The sequence below is a fragment of the Osmerus mordax genome, chromosome 11 (genome assembly GCF_038355195.1).
Source record: "Osmerus mordax isolate fOsmMor3 chromosome 11, fOsmMor3.pri, whole genome shotgun sequence".
In the NCBI taxonomy this organism is placed as follows: domain Eukaryota; kingdom Metazoa; phylum Chordata; class Actinopteri; order Osmeriformes; family Osmeridae; genus Osmerus; species Osmerus mordax.
The window spans coordinates 3,367,682-3,387,194 of record NC_090060.1 but is presented as its reverse complement, the minus strand read 5'-3'; the positions used below and the strand labels follow the sequence as shown (position 1 = coordinate 3,387,194).

Genomic DNA, 19,513 nt, shown 5'->3' with positions numbered 1-19,513 from the left:
GTCCAACAGACTCTATCGCCGCCGTAGGACTGGACTCCGCCGGATTGGACGAGCTCCAGATCAAGACCGCCTCAGAGAGTCTGCTGGCCAACGTCCGTCGGGTCCGCCGGCAGACAGCCACCACCGGCCTGCATCTTCAGAGCCCCGTGGGCTCCACCAGAAGCACGTCAGAGCTGATGCTGCCAGAAAGCCCCCCGATGCCCTCCAGACAGGAGCTCATCCACAGCTATGCTAAGAACTCGGTTAAGAGTCAGCTGCAGAAGAGCCTTGAGCTGAACCTTCCCTCGACCTCCAGCCTGGCCTGCCAGGAGACCCTGGACCGCACGGTCAGGATCCTGACGGAGAGAGTGATGGACACTCTGTGTGAGTCTGCTGCTGCAGCTCCGTGTCCTGGGGAAGATCTCGGTGAGCTCAGCCCTCCAGCGGTCATCATGGATGCTGGGACAGCGTCGACCTCTGCAGGAGAGACGAGAAAGGCTAAGAAGGGCTTGAAGTGGTGGAGCCTGCCGAAGAAAGCCAAGCTCTTCAAGAACAAGGTGGGTTATTTATGTAATAGAGCTTATAGAGCAGAGATTATAGTATATCGTATGAGTACAGAATGAACCATGGGTTGGTTATTCATGTGATGGAGCATATATAGAATGAAGAGGCAGTGTTGGGACTGAGTGGCTGTTGTGGTTCTAAATCCTGATGCTTTGGTGGACTGAGAGGTGTTGTCATATAGTTTCCATAGATTCCAGCATGTTCTGTGTTTTCCCCTGCAGTTTCTGAAGAGAAAGACGGAGCCCAAGAAGCCCTCAGCCCAGGAGGAGCTTCCCCCCAGCCCTCACATCACACCTGGTGAGCGACCACCACTGCTTGTCATCCTTAATTAATCACAAAGTGATCCTGTAGATTTGTCTAATTACTCTGACAAAGCCTAACTTCAAATTCACCAATTTAAAATGTTGTCTTGTCACAGGGGCTAAGTGTGGTTCGCCTGCCAATCTGGAGCTGTCGAAGGACCACGAGACCAAGAAGGAGCCCCCTAGACGTCCTCTACACGTACGAATGTTCCGTGCGCTTCGCAAGTCCATCGCCAAGACATTCAAGATGTCTGGGAGCCAGTAGGACGGCCTACTGATACGTTTAAGTAGAGATAGTGAGAATGGGTGCTCCTCGGGGTCAAATTACTGGGACAAGACTGACTGAGTCCAGTCTTAGTCTTAAACCTGGAGGTCTGGTGTGTCTGTGCCTCAGTGCAAACCTGGAGGTCTGGTGTGTCTGTGCCTCAGTACAAACCTGGAGGTCTGGTGTGTCTGTGCCTCAGTACAAACCTGGAGGTCTGGTGTGTCTGTGCCTCAGTACAAACCTGGAGGTCTGGTGTGTCTGTGCCTCAGTACAAACCTGGAGGTCTGGTGTGTCTGTGCCTCAGTACAAACCTGGAGGTCTGGTTTGTCTGTGCCTCAGTACAAACCTGGAGGTCTGGTTTGTCTGTGCCTCAGTACAAACCTGGAGGTCTGGTTTGTCTGTGCCTCAGTACAAACCTGGAGGTCTGGTTTGTCTGTGCCTCAGTACAAACCTGGACGTCTGTTTTGTCTGTGCCTCAGTGCAAACCTGGAGGTCTGGTTTGTCTGTGCCTCAGTACAAACCTGGACGTCTGTTTTGTCTGTGCCTCAGTACAAACCTGGAGGTCTGGTTTGTCTGTGCCTCAGTACAAACCTGGAGATCTGGTGTGTCTGTGCCTCAGTACAAACCTGGAGGTCTGGTGTGTCTGTGCCTCAGTATAAACCTGGAGGTCTGGTGTGTCTGTGCCTCAGAGACTGGGAGGCTGGCTCCAGCTCTGACCCCCACACCACTTTCTCTGGCCTACCTGTTTTGGTGAGGTCCATCAGCAGAGCCGCTACAGAGGAAAACAAAGAGTTGAACCTTTGATGAAAGCCTGTGTAGTGAGCCTGCATAGCTAGCCTGTGTTGATGAAAGCCTGTGTAGCAAGCCTGCATAGCTAGCCAGGGTGGATGAAAGCCTGTGTAGCTGCCAAACCGGCAAAACTTTGTACCATCGGACTTGGTTGTGGGCAGGCACGTGCACAGACATTTTGGGGGGCAGGTGCTCAAACCCAAAAAAAGTGCACCCATTGGCACGTGCACAGATAGACCTCCAGTGGTGCTCAAGCACCTGCCCTTTTGCCCTGGATGACAAAAGTGCCCCTTCTGCTGGAGCCCTATTTTTTCTTCATTCATCAATATTTTACTCTGTCATCAATTCCCCCCAAATGTGTTTTGATATCTGAGGGGGCATTTATTTGAGTTCTTGTGAGAATTTCGCCCCGACATGCTCCGCGGCGCTCTCAAGCCCCCGCCGCGCCCCTCCCTCCTCCTCCTCCACTGAGTGCTCACTGCTCATGCAGTGCTGAGCGCCAGGCCAAACGTCTGCAGCCTACTTCTTCTCTGACCTGCAGCATCAGACAAACGGGTAATGACGGTGTTTGTGCAATCCCCCAACGTTGTTTGGTGATGAATTAACCACATTAGCGCTGCTGAAAACATTACATCGCAACTGGTCCGACGTTTCCTAAAAGATAAACCTGCCTGCCTGCCTCTCTGCCTTCCTCTTTGCCTGCCTGCCTCTCTGCCTGCCTCTCTGCCTGCCTGCCTCTCTGCCTGCCTGCCTCTCTGCCTGCCTGCCTCTCTGCCTTCCTCTTTGCCTGCCTGCCTCTCTGCCTGCCTCTCTGCCTGCTTGCCTCTGCCTGCCTACCTCTCTGCCTGCCTGCCTCTCTGCCTGCCTTTCTGCCTTCTTGCCTCTGCCTGCCTACCTCTCTGTCTGCCTGCCTCTCTGCCTGCCTTTCTGCCTGCCTGTGCCTGCCTACCTCTCTGTCTGCCTGCCTCTCTGCCTGCCTTTCTGCCTGCCTGTGCCTGCCTTTCTGCCTTTCTCTCTGCCGACCTGCCTCTCTGCCTGCCTGCCTTTCTGCCTGCTTCTCTGCCTGCCTTTCTGCCTGCCTCTCTGCCTGCCTCTCTGCCTGCCTGCCTTTCTGCCTGCTTCTCTGCCTGCCTTTCTGCCTGCTTCTCTGCCTGTCTCTCTGCCTGCCTCTCTGCCTTTCTGCCTGCCTTTCTGCCTGCCTTAGACACATTTACATTTATTCATTTAGCAGACGCTTTTATCCAAAGCGACTTCCAAGAGAGAGCTTTACAAAGTGCATAGGTCACTGATCATAACAACAAGATAGCCAAAAAACATCGCGAGTAGCCAAAACATGAAGCACACATTGTGAACAACCAAAGTAAGTGCCAAAGGGAAGAACCATAAGAGCATGTAGACACACCCTCCCCTCCCCCTTAGACACACCCTCCCCCTTAGACACACCCTCCCCCTTAGACACACCCTCCCCTCCCCCTTAGACACACCCTCCTCTCCACCTTAGACACACCCTCCTCTCCACCTTAGACACACCCTCCTCTCCTCTCCCCCTTAGACACACCCTCCTCTCCTCTCCCCCTTAGACACACCCTCCCCTCCCCCTTAGACACACCCTCCCCTCCCCCTTAGACACACCCTCCTCTCCCCCTTAGACACACCCTCCTCTCCTCTCCCCCTTAGACACACCCTCCTCTCCTCTCCCCCTTAGACACACCCTCCTCTCCTCTCCCCCTTAGACACACCCACCTCTCCCCGCCCTCTTAAACACACCCTCCTCTCCCCTCCCTCTTAAACACATCCTCCCCTCCCCCTTAGACACACCCTCCCCCTTAGACACACCCTCCTCTCCCCCGTAGACGCACCCTCCTCTCCTCTCCCCCGTAGACGCACCCTCCTCTCCTCTCCCCCTTAGACACACCCACCTCTCCCCGCCCTCTTAGACACACCCTCCCCCTTAGACACACCCTCCCCCTTAGACACACCCTCCTCTCCCGCTTAGACACACCCTCCTCTCCCCCGTAGACGCACCCTCCCCTCCCTCTAATAAACATCCCTGCCTGCCTGCCTATCTTTTAGGAAATGTCGGACCAGTTGCGACGTAATGTTTTCAGCGGCGCTAATGTTGTGGTCAATTCATCACCAAACAACGTTGGGGGATTGCACAAACACCGTCATTACCTGTTTGTCTGATGCTGCGGGTCAGAGAAGAAGTAGGCTGCAGACGTTTGGCCTGGCGCTCAGCACTGCATGAGCAGTGAGCACTCAGTGGAGGAGGAGGGAGGGGCACGGCGGGGGCTTGTGAGCGCCGCGGAGCATGTTGGGGCGAAATTCTCACAAGAACTCAAATAAATGCCCCATCAGATATCAAAACACATTTGGGGGGAATTGATGAGAGAGTAATTTTTATTCTTAAATATTGATGAATGAAGAAAAAATTGGGCTCCAGCAGAAGGGGCACTTTTGTCATCCAGGGCAAAAGGGCAGGTGCTTGAGCACCACTAGGGGTCTATCTGTGCATGTGCCTGCCTGGAGGATTTGGGGATAGAACTCTCTCTCTACCCTCTGAGCCACAGCCGCCCATCCCGGCACCCACAACACTTTACATTATGCCTCTCATTCACCCATTCATACACACCCACAGCGACGGAGCTGCCATGCAAGGCTAGCCTGTTCATCGGGAGCAGCTTGGGGTCCAGTGTCTTGCTCAAGGAAACTTGGACACATGGCCTGGAGGCTCTCCAGGAGGCTGATGTGGGATGTTTGTTCTGGTTTCCTGCCTCTCGGTTCTTCTACCCTGCAGGTCTCCTGGCCCACTTTCTCCCGGACAACGTAAGGACCGTTGCCAAGGAGCCAGAAATGTACTTTCAGCAGTAAGGGCGAGGACTCTGAGTTTCTCACCTGGCTGGAACTCGCTGGGCTGAGTGGATATCAGGAGAAGACCATCACAGAGACTCACTACCATCCGGAACACTCTACTGTATCTGATCCTTGTCAATAAACTAGTTATATTGCAGTTGGAGTGTAACGGTCCTGTTTGTTTTCCTAACAAAGCTATAACACAGGGAGGTGCGCGTTGACTTAGAGAAGAAAAGGTTCTAAGATTCTGATGTACTTACGTGTGTGTTGTGTTGTGGTTGGACACAATGCTATAGAATTAACAGGTACATCAAAAGACAGATATGCACATTCACCATAAGGAGAGACAGACACCAGGGTCATCAGCAGCATCTTTATTTCTTCATCCTAATGAAGCTTGTGATACAGTACACACGTTGTTGTGGAGACTATGTTCTCTGGTCAGTAATTGTTAGAAGCCACTGTGGTGCATCCGATTAAAATGCCTGAGATGATGTACAGATCCGAAGTTGATAATTATTGTACAGTTGAGAGGAATGGTGTTGGTTATATTTGCTTTTGTGTGTGCGTGTGTGTTTGTGTGTGGTTCTGCAAAGAAACAGAATACAACAGATACTTAGCAATCATACAATAATAGGCATCTCAAAATATAATGCTAGTGACTACCTCACATTAATAACATCAATATTCTCACAAGCAATATTAATAACATTACTGCAGTGACACTACTTTCTACATTATTCACATAGACATTCCAGCTGCTACTGATGTGCAAACACTCATTGCTTTAGTCAACACCAACCAATAATGGCTTTAGAATAGGCCTATGAGTCATCAGATCATTATTCTGTAACCACATTATCAGGGTTCCCACGGTACCTGGAAACCATGGAATGTATTTTTTCATTTTCCAGGTTTGGAAAAGTCATGGACACTGAGCAAAAGTGAACACTTACATGGAAATTGAAACAGTTGTCCTGGAAATTTTTATTGGATGATGTGTAAAATAGTAATCAAATTAAACTAATGAGCACAGAATTAAGATGAGTTTACTTTACTTCAGATAGAAATGGATGATCCCTATGGGGTTCCATTTTATGGGGTTCCATTTGTGCCAAAAAAGTTGATGCTTTTGTACAATACGTCTGGCAGGCATTCGAAAATTGTCCGGGATTTTGTCTCGTCGGATATTATTTTTCTGGGTCTTTCACAAACTATTACGCCCTTACAAGTTTTGGAAAGGGTATCTCCCGTACGTTCCACCTACTTGCACGAGCTCTGACTGTAGAGAGAACTGTCATTTTATTTTAATAAAATCTGTTAATAAACAAAAAAATAAAATGTAAGACATCAAGTTCACATACAGAGATTTCTCATGAAAATCTTTTTAATCATTGACATGAAAGAAATGTAACACAGCCATACAATAAATCAAAACAATGTAAGTATCTTCGCAGTAGCAAGAAGACCCTGGCCTCGACAGCAGTGCGCACGGGCCAAGCATGCGCCCTTAAAATAGCATCTGAAAAATGCGCCATAAACTTTAGACTACGTTTTTCCTGGTCTGTGGCGGAATTGTTTTTCTGAAACTGCAAAATAGCACCAGGGAAACTTTGCGCCGGAACATGCCTCATTTTTTCTCTGAATCGCCCTGGGGAGCGCAAGGTCATTCCCTAATTTACCGATGTGAGTCTGTGGAGGGAAAAGCCCGCTTTGCGTCGAGTGCAAACTAGGAATGATGCTTGCGTTGTAGACAAAGTCAATTGCGCTGGGTGCAAGATAGGGCCCATAATCTACAATGTACAATGTAGACTTGACTGGCACATCTTTTAAGTCAAGTAAGTAGTCAGGTGTCCTAGGGGGTTGTGTGTGTGAGGGGAGGGGGGCGCGGATGGGGGCGGAAAGCTTAAGGGGCCTATGGATCATCACTTAATATGGTACCTGGAAAATCAGGAGGTAGCATGGAATTATTTTTCAAGGCAAGCGTGGGAACCCTGATTATGCTCTTTTGTCAGTATGTAGGATTGACCATGTTTCCTATAAAACTAACTTTTGTTTCTCAACACATTCAACTGGCACCATATGTAACCATTTGGTCCTTATGTGGCACATTGAGGTACTTCAATATACTGTTAATATTGAAGAATACTGAGAACTACTTTAGGCATGTGTTAAACCAGTGTGTGAAAAAAGATGCATTATAGCAACAAACAAATAGGTACTGTTAGTTTTTAAAGTGCAACAACAGGGATGACCCTTATTTCCTTTCAATATCTCATCAAATACAATGACAGTGACAAGAAATCAGCACACAAAACGCTAACTTCTTACAACACTATCAAAGCTCAGTATGCAAAGCTGTTAGACTGCATATTATTAAACTTCTCAGTGATGTGAACACAACAATGCTTAACCTTAGCAGCCCTCAGAAAAAGGCACACGCACATTGAGATGGGAATTAAATACACACTCACATTCACACCTACAAAAATAAATAAAATGGTAATAAAATAGCATGTGTATTGGCTGGCCTCATTTGAAAAATATTGTTCCCTGAATTTAACACAACTGAAATCTTCTATAACAATCAATACAACATGAGATGGTGTTCTCCAGTATCCAAGCTTCAAAAGGGGCCATGACATTTCAGTACCCAATAAAGCTGGAGATGTTAACTCGGCAAACAATTAGTCATATGGAGAAGCATGGTCAGTTGAACAGCAGACCATAATTTTAACATGATTTTAACAAGTTCATCTTTCCCTGCAGCAAGCGATGCTGTCAGTTGAAGTTCGTCTTGCGCAGGTGTCTGTTGGGTATTTCTATGGCGCTGACTTGCAGGGGCCAGGAGCCCCCCATGATTCCTGCCTGGATGGCCACCCCAGTCACTACGGCCATGTCTGGGTCCACAGACGTATTGGGCTCCTTCCCAAAATATTCACTGATCAGCCTCCTGATCCGTGGAATCCTGGTGGAACCCCCGACCAGTACGATCTCGTCCACCTCCTCCTTCCCAAGGTGGCCCTCAGCCAGCACTGTCTCGACAGGGTCCAGAATCTTCTGGAAGAGATCAGCATTGAGCTCCTCGAACAGCTCGCGGGTGACGACGGCTTGGAAAAGCACTGGTCCTTTAGTGGAGCCTTGGGGAACCTCCAGGCTCTCGGGGGCATCCAGGTGGAGGGGTACCTGGAGCTGGACGCTTGGCTGCAGGGTGAGGTTGAGTTTGGCCGCTTCCACAGTCTGTCGGAGGCGGTGGATGTCCTCTTTGAGGGTGGGGGGGAGGCCATACTGCTGGTGGACTTGTTCCATGGTGTACTGGAGGAGCCTCTGGCTGAAGTCCTGGCCTCCTAGCTTGTTGTTACCTAGAACAGATAAAGACACAGTGTTGCCACCCAATAAACACAAAAAGTAAAAGACAATGACTCAAGTCATTAGTAATGACTAATTACTCCCTCTCCACCTACCTGCCATGGCTCTAGTGAGGAACATGCCCCCCTGTTTGTTGAGCAGAGAAACATCTAGAGTGCCTCCTCCCAGGTCAACAACCAGCACGTTGAACACGTCCACCTTGTGCAGCCCATAGGCCATCGCTGCAGCCGTAGGCTCATTGATTACTCTGAGAATCTCCAGCCCTTTCAGTGTTAGGGAGACAAGTCAGACATTGGATTCACTTAGGGGTGGACTGTATAGAAATATACCGGTATGAATTTGGCCTACAATATGGATTTGGACTATACCGTGCTAACAGCGGTAGAGCTTTCCAGAAATAAGATTTGTCAAAGCTCCATTCACAGCATAAAATTACTGTAAGGAACTTAAACGCAATATCGCAATCACTCACGCAAACATAGCAAGCAATCTTCCGCATCCTCATAAGTATTGCACAGATGGAGAAGAGCATAATTTTCTGGCTTTATTACACGGTTTTATGACACAACTTCTACGTTTACAGGGACTTTAATGTAAAAAATGCAGCATGGAATAGTGTAGCCATGCAAGCAAAGATGCCAGGTGATTAGAATTATTAAATGTTTATTTTAGGCCAACAGAATCGAGTATTAAGCCATGTAATAATCTTTTATAGCTAGCTCACTACAAAATATTGAAGTAAGTTTTCTTGTGATCCCATAAACGTCCTGTTGAAATCTACATATTAGTTTTTCTTCCGTGGAAAAGCAACCCCACCCAAATCCGGCCGAGTGTGGTAGATTAGACGCAACTGTGTGGATTGCATTCTATTCAAACGAATGGACTAGAAATTTTACAAAAAACAAATATTGCGATATATACTGTTACCGTCCGTATTTAAAATTATACCGTAATATACATTTTAGGCTAAACCGCCTAGCTCTAGATCCACTGTACAGTCATGGCCATACGTTTTGGCAATGACAAATGTTGTGTTTTGCAAAGTTTGCTGGTTCAGTATTTGAGCAAAATGTTTCCACATGTTTCTATAGAATACTAGAATACAATAAGGCACATTTCATATTTTGTAAAGCATTTTGGGGGCGAAAATGTTCAATATATGCAAATAGTCCCCTCTTTTACAGCAGTCAATCTGCTCTTAAAATCCAATCAGAATGATAGTGATTTCACCTGGCTAGAACTAGTTCACACTTTTCCCTGTGCTGATGATATGACTTACTGAAATTATGTTAGCAGTCATTTAATGCCAATGCCCAGCAAGCTTTGCAAACACAAAATGTATGTCGCTCCCAATACTTTTGGCCACGGCTGTACTATCAGCATAATGTGGGGTCCAGTCTATTACATCAGAGAGTAACCCAATAATCATTTTAATTTCACTCTTTGCTATGTCACTGAGCAAGGGGCCATTGTTTACATTACGAGTTATCAAACAGTTGATATACTGACCAGCTAGATTAGCAGCCCGGATAGTGTAATTTCTTTGCCTTTCGTCAAACTCTGCTGGCACAGATATGACTGCCCTCTGAATGGGCACTCCCAGATGTCGTTCTGCCATCTTCTTCATCTTTAGCAGGAGCCGAGACCCAATGAACTCCGGGGTCACCGTAAAGGTTTGGTTGGTGGAGACCAGAAACTCAGCACTACCATTGTTGTTTATCACCTGAAAAATGTGTACACATAGTTCAGGACTATTGGTTATGGCATTAAGTGTAAAGTAAAGTGTAAGGTGTAAAGTGCCACACAACATTACATATTGTAAGCCTAACGAACATTACCCAATACCCAGGTAGATAACCTATTCTTTGAGGAATTTGTGAATAGACATTAGTTTGGTTACATGACAATGATCCATTCAGTAGTTGAGCAGCCATCACACACCTTGAACGGGTATCGAGCACTTTCCTGCTCTAGGAGCTCCTGTTCAAACAGCTTCCCAATGAACCTTTTGGCATCATAGATGGTGTTTTGAGGATTACTGTCAGCCAGGTCCTGGGCTTCATGTCCCACTAGTACCTCAGTAGTAGTGAAGGACACAGCACTGGGTATGCTCTTCCTTCCCTCTTCATCTCCAATCACTTCCACCTCCCCTGTGCCCGGGTGGAAAACCCCCACTGAACAGAAGGTGGTCCCCAGATCCAGACCAATCACCCTGGGCTTTGGGGGAGGCAGGTACTGTTGACCCAGATAGCCTGCAAGGAACAGAGCCAAAATAGTGCCCCCTGCAAAAGAGAGAGATAAGGCACATTGATTTGATGAAGATAGTAATTTTGTCATGGATTAAGAGCTTGATAACAACTCACTGATTTATATTGAGGCTTTCCTGCCCAAATCCTAAACCATGATGATAGGTGACATTTAGAATAGTGTGTGGTTTAAGTCAAACCACAAATTAAACCGTTTAACTAAGCTCATCAGGCAATCAAATAAACTTGACATGAAGCGACTTCAGCATTATTTTAGTGCTGGTTACGAACTACTATCGAGGTTGTAATTGATGCGTAGGCACTGCCTTGCATTACCGAGTAATGTAAGTATGTAAGTATTTCCGAGATTAAATTACCACTTATATCAATGACCAACATTAGGGTAGCTTGACATCATAAGAACATCTGGCTAACTTGAGCTAGGTAAGGTAAGGCTATATTCATTAGACGGCTAGTATTTCCCAAGCGGACATCATAATTCTCTATCTGTACTTACCGAAAATTGACATTTCTCCTGCCATTGCCAAATACTTACTACCAAGAGAAAAATAGATATGTTCTCAATCAAAACCAGAGGCAACTCAATATTTAACTATTGAAAGCTACAGCATCTGCGTTTTACCGGTTTTGTTGATTAACCACGAACAACACGTCAACGTTACATTCAGTTTTGGGTGGCTGGAAAATGTAGTCCGGTAGTGACGTAATCATGACGCGGTAAGCTTTCCGAAAAAACTATGTAACTACATTAACCAAAAAAACAATCAAAGACTGACGTCTTTACAGTATTGTGTTCAAGACCAAAATGTTGCACTGGGTTTTACCTTAAGCAGCCTATTGTACATTTTTTCTATTTATTTTGCAACACAGAATGGTGATTTAAATAATTACATATTGTAGATGTTCTAATTCTGCCGATGTAACCTTCCAGGAACAAGATAAAAGATATGACACATTTGTTTGCTTTTCTTGTTGTTTTCCCATCTTAAAATTTGACCATTGGCTATTAGATGTAATTGTGTAAAGTACTTCTGGACGTTGAGTTTACCCTTCATGTCAGAAGTTTAATAGGTTTATATTGTCTCCCTTTATTAAAATTCACATTTGGATTTTCAGTCATAATACGCTTATTTTTGCTCTTGGTTGTGTCCTTGAGGTAGCATTTGTAGATGTACTGTAGTCTACACTAGAAGTAACTAAATTCGGCAAAGTACTGCACCTATGTCTTGACTGAGCAACAGAGAAAGTGTTTCCAGTTACCATGTTTATGCATGTGGTCATTTTTACATGCATCCGGAAAGTATTCACATCGCTTCACTTTTTCCACATGTTGTTATGTTACAGCCATATTCCAAAATGGATTAAATTCCTTTTTTTCCTCGGAAACTACACACAATACCCCATAATGATAACATTTTTAAAAGTTTAGCTAAAAATTGAGCTTAGGTGCATCCTGTTTCTACTGATCATTCTTGAGATGTCCACCCGTGGTAAATTCAGTTGATTGTACATAATTTGGAAATGCAGACACCTGTCTATATAATGTCCCACATTTGACAGTCTATGTCAGAGCACAAACCGAGCCATGAAGTTCAAGGAATTGTCTGTAGACCTTCGAGAAAGAATTGTATCTGGGAATCTGGGGAAGGGTACAGAAAAATGTTAGCTCCATTTTGAGTGTCATGGCAAAGGCTGTGAATACTTATGTAGGCCTAAATGTGATGTTTTTTTATCACATGTACGTTTTTATTTTTAATAGATTTGCAAAAATTTAAATATTGCTTTTTTCATGTTATCATTATGTGGTATTGTTTGTAGAATTTTGAGGGGAAAAAAACATTTTATTCATTTTGGAATACGGCTGTAACATGACAACATTTAGAAAAAGTGAAGCGCTGTGAATACTTTGCGGATGCACTGTAGGCTACGTTTGAAAATGACGACATGCATAAACATGGTAACTGGAAACACTTGTTTCTCAGTCAAGACATAACTTCAGTCCTATTTTAATTAATTGCTGAATTTAGTTACTACAGTAGGCTGACATCTACAAATACTACCTCATGGACACAACCAAGAGCAAAAATAATACTCTGAAAAGTGTATTCTAACTGACAATCCAAAGGTGAATTTTTATCAAGGGAGACAGCATAAACATATTAAATTTAGGACATTAAGGGTAAAATCAACGTCCAGAACTTCTTTACACAATATGCTAACATCTAATACGTACACATTTTAAGATGGGAAAATAGCAAGAAAATCAAACGAATGTGTCATATCGTTTATCTTGTATATCGGCAGAATTACACCATCGACAATATGTCATTATTTTAATCCCCAATCTGTGTTGCAAAGTAAATGGAAAAAATAAACAATAGGCTGAATAAGGTAAAACCCAGTGCAACATTTTGATGTTGAACACTTCACTGTAAAGACGTCAGTCTATGATTGTTTTTTGTGGATAATGTAGTTACATTGTTCTTTCGGAAAGTTTACTGCATCCTGATTATGTCACTACCGGACTACCATTTCCAGCAACCCAAAACTGAAAGATGTCAGTGGTATTGAAGGTCCCAATGAGCACAGTGGCCTCCATCATCCTTAAATGGAAGTTTGCCACCTGGCCAAACTGCGTGATCGGGGGAGAAGGGCCTTAGTCAGGGAGGTGACCAAGAACCCGATGAAACTCTGACAGAGCTCTAGCATTGCCGGAAGACAGAAGCCACTCCTCAGTAAAAGGCACATGACACCCTGCCTGGAGTTTGCCAAAAGGCACCTTAAGGCCTCTCAGACCATGAGAAACAAAATGCTCTGTTCTGATGAAACAAAGATTGAACTCTTTGGCCTGAATGCCAAGTGTCATGTCTGGAGGAAACCAGGCTCTCATCACCTGGCCTATACCATCCCTACAGTGAAGCATGGTGGTGGCAGCATCATGCTGTGGGGATGTTTTTCAGTGGCAGGAACTGAGAGACTAGTCAGGAACGAGGGAAAGAGCGCTATGGACCTCAGACTGCGGTGAAGGTTAATCCTCCAACAGGTAAGGCAAGATAGGCAAGATAACAAAGGAGTGGCTTCGGGACAACTCTGTAAATGGCCTTGAGTGGCCCAGGCAGACCCCAGACTGGAACCCGATTGAACGTCTCTGCAGAGATCTGAGAGCTGTGCACCGACGTTCCCCATCCAACCTGATGGAGCTTGAGAGGTCCTGCAAAGAAGAATGGGTGAAACCTCCCAAAAACAGGTGTGCCAAGCTTGTAGCATCATACTCAAAAAGACTTGAGGCTGTAATTGCTGCCAAAGGTGCTTCAACAAAGTATTGAGAAAATGCTGTGAATACTTATGTACATTTTATATTTGTGTTTCACATTTTTGCAAATCTATAAAAATATGAAACAAACCTTTTTCATTTTGTCATTATGGGGTATTGTGTGGAGAATTTTGATATATTTTTATTTATTTAATACATTTTGGAATAAGGCTGTAACATAACAAAAGGTGGAAAAAGTGAAGCTCTGTGAATACTTTCCTGATGCAGTGAATGACAGAGTACTACTAAGCTCTTCTTTATTACACATCTGTGTATTTCCATTCTGGTCAAATACAAGTAGAAGGCTGCTCATTTAAATCCACTTAAGGGGAAACAGGTTCTCATAATGTTGCATAAATAGTTTATTAGGATGGCATAGATTGTGTTTATACTTTCAGTTGTATTTACAAAAACAGTGACTTTTGAAAATCTTTAAAAATCATTCAAATAAACACTCTTACACACACACAGAATATATTACATATAACCATCATAAAGTGGAAATATTACAAACACACTAAGAACGGAATGGAACACAATCCTCCCATCACCCGTCGCAGTGTCCTTTACAAGCTATCCAAATATATGTCAACATCTTGGTGACAGGCTTTCACAAAAACCAAAGGCATTTCCTAACTGTTCTGAAATGCTTTTGATGTAGCAGTCTAATAAGTACATAGAAAAGTTGCATAATACACAAAAGCTCAGAGAGGGGGAAAATGGTTCGAAGGACAATACAACTGTGTCACAGTTCATCCATTGCAGGCATGATGTGGTACATAAAGGATAGTAACTCTTTACAATAGTCTAGTTGATTGTTTTATCCATGGGTGGTTAAACGGTATGTGGCTCTCCTTGGTTGTCTGTATCCTCTTTGCTGTTGTCGGTGCATTCTGAGGGGATGAAGCACCCAGAGTCTCTGGGACAGTCGCTCTTCTCTTCCTTCAGACTGTGTGACGACAAGGACTTAGGCTCCTCGCTCTCTCTCACATCTTCACCTGTGTGGTCGGGAACAGCAAAAGAGCAGTGTGGTTAGAATCTGAAACCCATGCTAGCCCATGTTTGGCTCAGCCTCATTTTAGTCGGTTCAATTAGGATGCCATTCTAACACAATAGCCTAATGGATTTAAGCTTGATTAAATCACTGAATCCCTCTCTGGCTGATAACTTCAGCTGGTGTCAGCCAACAAGCCAGGGGCTGTGCATTAGTAAGTGCCATCTGTTTGGTCCAGACTGAAACCAAACACACGTTCATTCTGACCTAATTTAGACCAATATACAGAACTAGAAGTGTTATTTGGATGTAAACATGATTAAGTTACTTAAACACACCCGTGTACAGAAGGCTGCAAATAAAAACATCCCAGCATTGCTATTTTCTAAAATTAGAGCGATAACAAATGTGTTGAGTTGAATTGAGTCCGTCTACGAATATCGGAGAGAAAAAGGAAAATGCATTGGGCACAACTCTACTTAAGTTGAGAGTTGAGTAGAGAGATAACAATTTGTTATCAATCTGGCTTACATACTGAAGATGTTTCCACATTTGCTGTGGCTTGAGTGTCATGTGCTGGCTGTTTACTCTATTGTGAGAGCTGTTGTCTCGCTGTTCTGACACTCACTCTCAATGTAGCGGTAGTCTGCTGCGGCCAGCAGCCTGCGTCTGTGTTCAGGGTCCATCACGTTGAGTTCTATCAGGTGCTTCTCCTGCAGGTGTGTCAGATCCTCCACGGTCTGATAACCGTTAAGGAGCAATGCAGAAGCATACTCCTGAAACAGACAAAATAGTTATCTATGTCAGTTATCTCATGTAACAGCTGTCATCAGTGGACATCGACTGCTTCCTGTATTTTGTAACAAGGGCTAAGTTCCTTTTTAAAACCGTCATGTCATTATTGTACAATGGGAAGTTTGAAATTGATACTTCTCCGGTAATGTTGTGCTGTGTTTTGTGGAATTTCCTAGTTGTGTATAGGAATAAAAAGACGGAATGTTCAGACATTTAGCGGTGGTTTGACTTGATCAGAATCCTCACCTCCAGCTGAAGACGCTCAAGTAGTTCCAGTAGTGTTTTGGGTCGAGGCCTCCTGCACACCTTCTGAGGTCTGATCTTAGGGGCTTCTTCCTCTTTCTCTTTCTCAACCAGAACATCAACGTAGATGAACTTGAAGTTGCCCACCTTGTTTTCCAGCATGCCGGTCCATATGCCCATGGGAGGTTTACTAATGATGCTAATAATGTCACCAACCTTTCAAGAAATAACATGACTTTAAACAAATGTGGGTTTCTATACCTGGACTTGTTCCCATGGCAATCCTATCTACCTAAACCAAAAGTGCACTAATTACTACAATCCTAATTATTGGTTCTCCTACCTACCTTAAGTTTGAGAGAGTCAGTGTCATATGGGCTTGGGACAAAGTCTGTGTGGACCCGAGCTTTTCCACAGAACTGTCCATGGTAGGACCCATCCTCATCCGCCCTCAGACTGTCTCTGGTACTGGAACCTTCCGAAGCACTGGTCACACCACCTAAGCCCACAGGGGACAACACATGAAAGTATGATTACACTGCTCCACTGGTGTGTGTGCATGTCTGAGTGTGTGTGCGCGTGAGTGTGTGTGTGTGTGTGTGTGTGTGTGTGTGTGTGTGTGTATGTGTGTGCTTACTGGAGGAGCTCTGGCCACTGTAGAGGCTCTCCAAAGAGTTGCTGGTCTTCTCAGAGCCTTGTTCCACAGCAGGACTGCTCTCTGCTTCTCCTTCATGGTCTCTGTCTGTCTCATCCCCCTGCAAAGTATAGTGATACACATAATAGGGATGTTACTAAGGAGCACCAGTACAAGTACAGCCATCCCAACCAAGCCATGTCTACAGTTGTGATTGAATCCTAAGGTTATGAAGACATAACTTTTTGGCAACAGTTCACATTAGCATTACATTGACTGGCATGTACAGTAACAACATAACAATACCTATAGTAAAAACATTGTAGGTACGCAGGCATTGCTATGTAATTAAATGGTATGAAGTGTTGGCGGGATAGGTTATTTGAAAAGTGTAAGAAGGCACAGTATGTGGGAGGGGTGTAAGAGGTAAGTGGATGTTGGAAAGGGGATCAACTAAATTGTGATGAGGGATAACTACATAGCAATTCCCCATGTAAATACAATAATGTTACAATATGTACTGCTCTTTAGTTATATGGTAGTTAATGTAACCTTAATGTAAAGTGTTACATCAAGTAAGCCTAGTGAAAGGTCCCCTAGTCCCAATTGCAAGACAGACATTGTCAGTACATCTCATAAGATCTCTCAGCAAGCTATTGAATGTTGTGCTGGAGGATGTGGGTTCGAGGGAGATTTAAGATAGGTAGCCTACATCAAAGGATTCCTGAGAAAAACAACATACACGGGTTCGAGGTGCAGCATGTGACTCACCATTTCCTCTGAGAAGGATTTGACATGCTTCTTGCCCATCCTTCTGCGCATGGTCAGAGAGATCGCCTTCATCTTCTTCCCCAGGCTCGCTGATTTTGTTGGATCGATACTCTCACCGCCAGACTCCTCTGCACCCTACACACACACACATACACACGCACATACACACACACACATACATATAGATATATATGCATATATATGCATTCACACACACATATACTTAAATTAGCTTTAAAATGCAAACATTTTGAATGTTTGACATATTAACTTTATATGAAGTATATATTCCTGAGTCTTGACACAATTTGTGATGCATACAGTTTACAGTATAGTCCTGTATGGATCTTTACCAATGTGACTCCATTTTCTTCTAACTTGGCTGGTGATGGCTGTCGATTGTTCTCAAACTTTCCAAAACTAGTTGAGCGCTGTATGGAGAGATGGGAGATGGCAGACTGAATATGTGTTTACCAAACTGTACCAGCCAGATCCCTGGTATCTACAGGGTGAATTAACATCTGATTAAACCTGGTACATCATTATTTGAAACTCCCAGGGGTCCTACAATAAAGATACATATTAATGTCTACAGTGTTTTTGTATTTTGACATACACGGCTATATGTGAGTGAAGAACTACAGGAGAGTTAGTATGAGTAATTCCCTGACACTTAATATTGTCTTGCTCTCCAGCAATGTCTGAAGTCAGAAATCCTTCTACAACGGCTATTTTAATTAATGAGATAGAACAGAATACAGCACAGAGATTAGAGTTGCGTGCGTAAACACTATACTGCATTGACAAGTTCTATTCTCCTCAATGCAATACTCTCTATACATTTTCTTTTTTCATATTCTGAAACTCAACCAAACCTCTGATGTGTCTGCTTCAGAACATCCAATATGAATCCATAATCTCTGAAAATCCCTGACATCACAGACCATGTCAGGGCTCTTGGCCAGACCTTATATCTGACACCTCAGACCATTTTTTAATACCTACCACCTATTGAAAACATGTATGAAATCAAATTGAATATAATATGTATTATACAGAGTTTAAATCAACCTCTCTGTCTTTTTATCTTTCAATCTAACTTCTGCAAATGCACACACACTGTTCGCCCCTAAAAATGTCCTTGTTCTTGTCTGTGCACAAAACTTACCTTTGGTTTGCTCTTTGGTTTGTCAGAGACATTTGAAACAGCCCTTTGTAGCATTTTCTATTTGTTCTGCTCGTTTTTCAACCTTAATCTTGGATTGCTTCTCTTTCTCTCTTTTTCAAGTCTCTGACCACCTTCATTTACAACACCAAAGTGTTAACTACCACTAAGACTTGCAGTCTGGTTAACTTCCTCAAAAGTGACAGGATGTGAGGCAATTTACATTCTGTCTATTACTGCGGTATCGGTTTCAAAGGGGAAAACAATTTCTGCCTAAACAACCATTTCTGTGGTCTATGTTTGATAGTCACTGCCAGGAAAACCTTGTTGGTATTTTTCTTCCTCAAATGTCAGTTGTGTAACCTTGTTCCTATTGGTGATGGGGCTGCTCATGTAAAATCTGATATGCAGTCCCACTAGGTCATAGGAAGACCTGTTACCACATATCAATGTGATGATTAGAAGTGTAATTAGATTTGATAGAGTTGATTTCCTTTTTCAAATCAGGCCTGTGACTGGTCTAGGGCAATATCCACATCTGAACAACAAAAATAATACATATAAAAACAAAATGTTATTCTTTAAACTCTAGATATGCCATCTCATCTACTACCGACTGAAAATATGTATAAATGTTTTTTTTATATATAATAAACAAATCCAAATTTGAAAATACGTTTTGCACAAGTGATGACTGATCTTACTTCCTTTTGCTATTTCAACATTTTGGATGAATAATTTTGAGGAAGTGATGAAAAGGGTATACTGAGGATGAGCTGAAGACGGTAACCCTGACATGTTGAAACGTTTTTAGTCTTCAACTAATACAGACATTGTCAGCGTGGAGATTACAACAAGAATTAATTAATTTGACTGTAATTAATAACAGCAGAATCACATTCCCATTTGATTGAGAGGACCAACGTTATTGATTGTAAAACTGTATTTAATGCTACAGTTTACATCTTCACATGTAAACTGCCCTTTCACACACGCAATCTCCCGTCAACCTATTGAAACTAGGACATTTAACTAGTGTTTACAATGGAGCACTAGCTACAATCGACCAATGACAAACAAGCAAGCACCATTGACAATAACATGGCCTAATCCCACTGCGTGCAATCAGCGGCGCTTGTCTCAATCCAGGATTAGAACTTCTAATATATATCTTCAGACCCCGCAGACCCTTCAAAGATTGAGCACACTG

The 19,513-nt window shown here is 43.9% G+C and overlaps 2 protein-coding genes across 3 annotated transcripts; both read right to left on the bottom strand.

Annotated features, from left to right (window-relative positions):
* Positions 1 to 6,127: 6,127 nt before the first annotated feature.
* On the bottom strand, positions 6,128 to 11,011 carry hspa13 (heat shock protein 70 family, member 13). The gene is made up of 5 exons (XM_067246135.1): positions 10,885 to 11,011; positions 10,063 to 10,403; positions 9,631 to 9,844; positions 8,217 to 8,384; positions 6,128 to 8,114 (listed from the first exon to the last, which is right to left on the bottom strand). The coding sequence occupies exons 1-5, from the start codon at positions 10,907 to 10,909 to the stop codon at positions 7,534 to 7,536; spliced, it is 1,329 nt and encodes a 442-aa protein (XP_067102236.1). The 5' UTR covers positions 10,910 to 11,011; the 3' UTR covers positions 6,128 to 7,533.
* A 3,034-nt stretch (positions 11,012 to 14,045) lies between these two features.
* On the bottom strand, positions 14,046 to 18,475 carry samsn1a (SAM domain, SH3 domain and nuclear localisation signals 1a). Of its 2 annotated transcripts, none has more exons than XM_067246321.1 (8): positions 18,307 to 18,475; positions 17,492 to 17,569; positions 17,139 to 17,273; positions 16,371 to 16,488; positions 16,081 to 16,238; positions 15,737 to 15,949; positions 15,324 to 15,471; positions 14,046 to 14,699 (listed from the first exon to the last, which is right to left on the bottom strand). In XM_067246321.1, the coding sequence occupies exons 1-8, from the start codon at positions 18,358 to 18,360 to the stop codon at positions 14,536 to 14,538; spliced, it is 1,068 nt and encodes a 355-aa protein (XP_067102422.1). In that variant the 5' UTR covers positions 18,361 to 18,475; the 3' UTR covers positions 14,046 to 14,535. The 2 variants fall into 2 exon arrangements, with proteins under 2 accessions (XP_067102422.1, XP_067102423.1); XM_067246322.1 differs by having other exon boundaries at positions 16,081 to 16,232; positions 18,307 to 18,474.
* Between the last annotated feature and the right edge of the window lie 1,038 nt (positions 18,476 to 19,513).

Coding starts and splice junctions, on each gene's coding strand:
- hspa13 (XM_067246135.1), bottom strand. CDS start 10,909: ATGGCAGGAGAAATGTCAATTTTCG. Junction 10,404..10,884: donor AGGAGAAATGTCAATTTTCG/GTAAGTACAGAT, acceptor TCTCTTTTGCAG/GGGGCACTATTTTGGCTCTG. Junction 9,845..10,062: donor GTGCTCGATACCCGTTCAAG/GTGTGTGATGGC, acceptor CACATTTTTCAG/GTGATAAACAACAATGGTAG.
- samsn1a (XM_067246321.1), bottom strand. CDS start 18,360: ATGCTACAAAGGGCTGTTTCAAATGTCTCTGACAAACCAAAGAGCAAA. Junction 16,489..17,138: donor AATCCTTCTCAGAGGAAATG/GTGAGTCACATG, acceptor TATACTTTGCAG/GGGGATGAGACAGACAGAGA. Junction 14,700..15,323: donor AGACTACCGCTACATTGAGA/GTGAGTGTCAGA, acceptor CCGACCACACAG/GTGAAGATGTGAGAGAGAGC.